Source organism: Entamoeba nuttalli (assembly GCF_000257125.1).
Source record: "Entamoeba nuttalli P19 unplaced genomic scaffold asmbl_2842, whole genome shotgun sequence".
Classification (NCBI taxonomy): Eukaryota; Evosea; order Mastigamoebida; family Endamoebidae; genus Entamoeba; species Entamoeba nuttalli.
In genome coordinates this window covers 1-4,746 of record NW_008575641.1, presented here as the reverse complement: position 1 = coordinate 4,746, position 4,746 = coordinate 1, and the positions used below count along the sequence as shown (strand labels likewise).

The 4,746-nt window shown below is 27.5% G+C and overlaps 3 protein-coding genes across 3 annotated transcripts; all 3 read right to left on the bottom strand.

Annotated features, from left to right (window-relative positions):
• Positions 1-186: 186 nt before the first annotated feature.
• Positions 187-2,688, bottom strand: ENU1_044310 (Rho guanine nucleotide exchange factor, putative; the record flags this gene model as incomplete). The annotated part of the gene is made up of 1 exon (XM_008857644.1): positions 187-2,688. The coding sequence occupies one exon, from the start codon at positions 2,686-2,688 to the stop codon at positions 187-189; it is 2,502 nt and encodes an 833-aa protein (XP_008855866.1).
• A 352-nt stretch (positions 2,689-3,040) lies between these two features.
• On the bottom strand, positions 3,041-3,361 carry ENU1_044300 (thioredoxin, putative; the record flags this gene model as incomplete). The annotated part of the gene is made up of 1 exon (XM_008857643.1): positions 3,041-3,361. One exon carries the CDS (start codon positions 3,359-3,361, stop codon positions 3,041-3,043), a length of 321 nt encoding a protein of 106 aa, XP_008855865.1.
• Positions 3,362-3,660: 299 nt separating this feature from the next.
• ENU1_044290 (protein kinase domain containing protein) lies at positions 3,661-4,680 on the bottom strand (the record flags this gene model as incomplete). The annotated part of the gene is made up of 1 exon (XM_008857642.1): positions 3,661-4,680. One exon carries the CDS (start codon positions 4,678-4,680, stop codon positions 3,661-3,663), a length of 1,020 nt encoding a protein of 339 aa, XP_008855864.1.
• Between the last annotated feature and the right edge of the window lie 66 nt (positions 4,681-4,746).

Sequence of the window (4,746 nt, the reverse complement as noted above, 5' to 3'; positions counted from 1 at the left end):
AGATATATATTCATTTTCAATAACAATGTTTAGTATTAATTTTATTGGTAAATAACACTAATATAACAATTATTACAAAAAAACAACAGAACTTGAAGGTTCAAAACAATTCATTCAAACAATAAAATCATACGAAATAACAGAACAATACAATTAATAGTTGGGATGAAACAATAATGAAATGCCTTATTCATTTCTGATATTAAATATGTTCTTTGATTCATTCAAACGAGGAGATAATTTAATAGTATAAGCTAAAGCAACAAACCAAGCATTAGCATCTAAAGGATTATCAAAGACAAGTGTGACTTGCATATCAGATAAAGGAGAAGTAAAAGAAATAGAAGGGCCAAATGAAGGATTTGTCCCATAAGAAACAATAGCATCTTCTGTAACCATAAATACACATTGGACTTGGAACATATCATCTTTAAAATCTTCAACAGTTCCATAGTCATTAATTAACTTATAAACATTAAATAATTGTTTTCTTTTAATCTTATGGTTGTGATGTCTTATAACTTGAGTTTCTATAAGAACATCATTAAATAAAAAGAAATATGCACTATTCACTCCATTTGGAGATTCCATATCAAGATATTTACAATATCCACTAACAATAAATCTTCTACAAGATTTATTCATATCATATAACCCAGTAATTATTTTTAAAACTATATTGTACTTTTCTCTTTCTTCTTCATATAATTTTTTTTCATTTATCCATGCAGCAACGTCCAATATCAATTGATAACATTCAACTAATTTATCTGTATCAGGGGATAATGGTGGTGAGTTTTTTAACATATCTTTAATTAATAATACATATCTAGGTATTCTTTGAATTGGCATAATCAAATATGATTGAATTCTTTGAATAACAATTCCTTGATGACTTTCTTCATATTTCTTTCTACTTTCTTCTATAATGTTTATTGCAGTTGAATGTTTAACTAACTCATTGACTAACCTTAAATTTGAATTATATTCGACAATATAAGGACATGTAGACTTTACGAAATGAAAGAAATATCTTAATAAATCAGAAATAATTGGAATATCATCACCTGCTTGATCAATTCTGTCTGTTAATTTATTATAAAAAAGAGTATGTAATTTAAGAAGTTGTTCAATTTGAATATTCATTTTTCTTACTGATTTATTATATTTACTTTCATTTAATGGTTTTAAATAACAATTTAATAAAATGTCTAATGATTGAACATGATTTTCTTCTGTAAACCATAATTCCATTAATGTATTTTTATAATTTTCAAATTGACTTTGTTCTTTTTCATTTAATTTATTAAAATATTCTTTTTGATTGCTAAATCCAGTTATTTGAATATGTCTCATTTTTTCTTCATTTTTCATTTCTTTTTCTTCAATTTCTTCTCCTTCAAATTCAACAACTTGAATATTCTTTTTATTAACTTTTCCTCGTTTCTTTTTATCTTTTTCTTCAATAGTTATTTCTTTTACAATGATTCCTTGATGTTGTTCAATAAATTCTGTTTTTCTTTTATTAACCATTGCATTAATTTCTTTCATTTGTTCAAATGGATTATCATCTCCATTTCTAATATCTAATACCAACGCTTCTTTATATCCCTTAATAGGAAATCCAACAGTAATTCTATTTCTTTCTAGATATTTTCTTAATTTACTATCATCTCCAGAAATTAATATATCAAGGTCTTCTTTATCAACATAAGTGTGTGTTAATCCTTCATTTTGTTCCATTCCTGGGTCATCACTAAATGTTTCTGTTTCTTCATTATCATCAGGAACTGAATCTTTTCCTTTTTGAACTCTAACAAACTGACTTTTATCTTCACTTTTTCTTACTCTATCACTATTTTCTCTTCTTAAAAATAAATTCCTTTTCAATATATTTGGTTGCATTGTTTTTCTCCTACTAGCTTCATCCTCTTCTCTTGGAGTGTGTTGTGCACTTTTTGTTTCATTGTCAGCTAAAGTAACCTTTCCAAGTGCCACGTCTTCAAAAATATCTATGGCAAAATCATGCTTTGCCTCTTTCAGTCTTTGAAGATCCAATTCACTACGTTGAACCATAAGTGGTTTTGGATTAAGTTCTTCAGAAGTACGAATAAGAATTTTGTCTTTGTCTAATTGACCTTCTCTAACTTTTGTAGTTTTACCAACTTTTTCTTTTGAATCTTTTTTAGAATGAAGGGTTGTTTCTGGATGTGTACTAACAACAATAGGATGTTCATTTAGTTTTGAGACAACCTCACAACTTTCTTTTATGCCATTTGTTTCGATAGAATCAGATTTTAATTCATCACTTGGAGGAACTTTCGATAGTATTCCATCTGATGAATTAGATGGATTACTTACTGAAACAGAATATCCTTCTTCTTCACGTAATGTTCTACTTAAGTCATATGATGATGGAACAACAAGTGATTGATGAGAACCAGTATTATTCATGTCATCTACATTTAAACAGAATTGTGTTTTAAATAACACTGAATGTCGTTGTTCTCCTTTTTTCTTTGATGGTCGTTGTGGTTTCAATGCTTTTGTTGTAGGTGATAATGAATGTTTTGAGCGTTGTGGTGTTTTAGAATGCTCTGGAAAAGGACATGACTTTCGTTCTTCTGAAGCTAGTTTAGGTTCAAGGGATTTGTCAGATGATTGAATAGATGATACTCCCAAACTCATTTACAGAGAGATTATTGTCTGAAAGTAAAACAGTTCATCGTATTTTTATTATTTTTATTATAATTTAATTACTAATTTATCATTCCACTTTTTCTCTCAGATTTTGTTTTTCTTGAGTAATAACATTTTTAATCTATATTAAAAAAATAATAACAATATCATTTCTTATATAGTAACACAAATATTTTTTGTTTTAGAAAAAGAAATGAGAAAAGTCCATTCTATTTTAATGATAAATTTTTCTTTTATCAAAGCAACTTGGTTTTGTATTTGGCAGTTATTTTGAACTAGCTTATTAAGTAAAAAAAAGATGAATAAAATAGTTTATATTTCTTATTAATTTGAATTATTATTATAGTTTTGATGCTTCATCCATAAATGATTCAAGTTCATCATATCCAGGTTCTACAATACGTTTCAATTCTTGACCATTATGATAAAGAATAAATGTAGGTACATGAACTATGTTATATATTTTCTTGAGCTCTGGAGCTTTATCAATGTCAATGTCAAGATAAGTTGTTGTTGGTGCTTCTGTAATAAGTTTTCTATATAATGGTCTAACATTAATACAATCTTTACACCATGTAGCATGGAATTGTACAACAGCAACTCCTGTAGCTGTTTTTTCTTTAAGTTCTTCAAGGTTTGTAGTATTAAGTGGTATAGTCATTTGAATAACATTGAGTTTAGTTTTAGTTTAAATATTAAAAAGAAGAAAGAAACTTTTCATCTAACTAACAATCTACACAAGAATTTATTTATTTTTTTTTTCGATGATAAGATTTTATTCTGGAAAAGGAAGAAAATAAACGAATCAACAAAAAGAAACAAACGAAATTTAAAAAAGAACAAAAGAAAAAAGAAAACCCAAATTATGAATATGAAAGTTTTGAATTAATAATTAAACAAGAATGAATGTTTTTAATGTAATAAACAAGACAAACTAATAATTAAACACAGGCTTATTTACTATAACACAACAGTTATATTTGCTGGTTGTCTTGGAGTTCCTTTTGGAGACATAGAAAAAGATCCATGTCTTGGATTTGATTTTGGAGGTCGTAATGGTGCATTTGCTATATTTTTGATTGGGGTCATTACCATTTTTCTTGATGATTGAATTTGAGGAGCACAGTCAATTGGTGGTAGTTCTTCATCTTCTTGAGGAGTTATTTTATTTTCTTCTACTTCAAAACAACCCATACTTCTGCTTCTACTTCTTGGAGGTACTTCTCTCATATTAACAATAGATGGCAAATCATTTTCTGATTCATCTTCACTATTATTTATATTTTTTGTTGGTAATCCACACTTTAATGGTTTAAAATGAAATGGATTAATATGAAGGACATTTAATACAATTCCATTATTTAATGCTTTAATAAAGGTTTGATAATATCGATCAACATTAAAATTTTGGGATTGAAGATATTGTTGAGACATTGGACGATTAAATATAGTTTCAATGACATTGTCCATAGACATTGATATTTCAATCTTTCTTCCCCATATATTACCATTCCAATCAAATCCTCGTTGTTGCATTTTAGAAAGCATTAGAGGATGTTGTGCTGCTTGTTCTGGAGTCATTCTTTGTGCTGGGTCTATAACAAAGATTTTTTGAAGAAAGTCACATAAACGAACTCGATAAATATCGTCATTACTTTTTTTCTCACCATTTCTATGCATTGTTATTCCACTACAAAATTCTTGTAATGAACGATAACGATGATATCTCTTATTTTCAATGAATGGAACTCCATTTACTTGGGAATATTCTTGTGGTGTTAATAAGACATATTCCCAAGCACCAAAATTATTAGGTATTTTCTTAAAGAATTTTGTAGTTTTACTTCCTTTATCAAGTATTTGTGTTGATGGCATTCCAACCATTTCAATGATTTTAACTAATTGGTTATATTCATTTTCACCTGGAAAAATTGGAATACCAAGAAGTAATTCTGCAATAACACAACCAAAAGACCACATATCAATTGAACATGAATAAGGTAACCCTAAAATAATTTCTGGTGCTCTATAATGTCTTGATTGAAT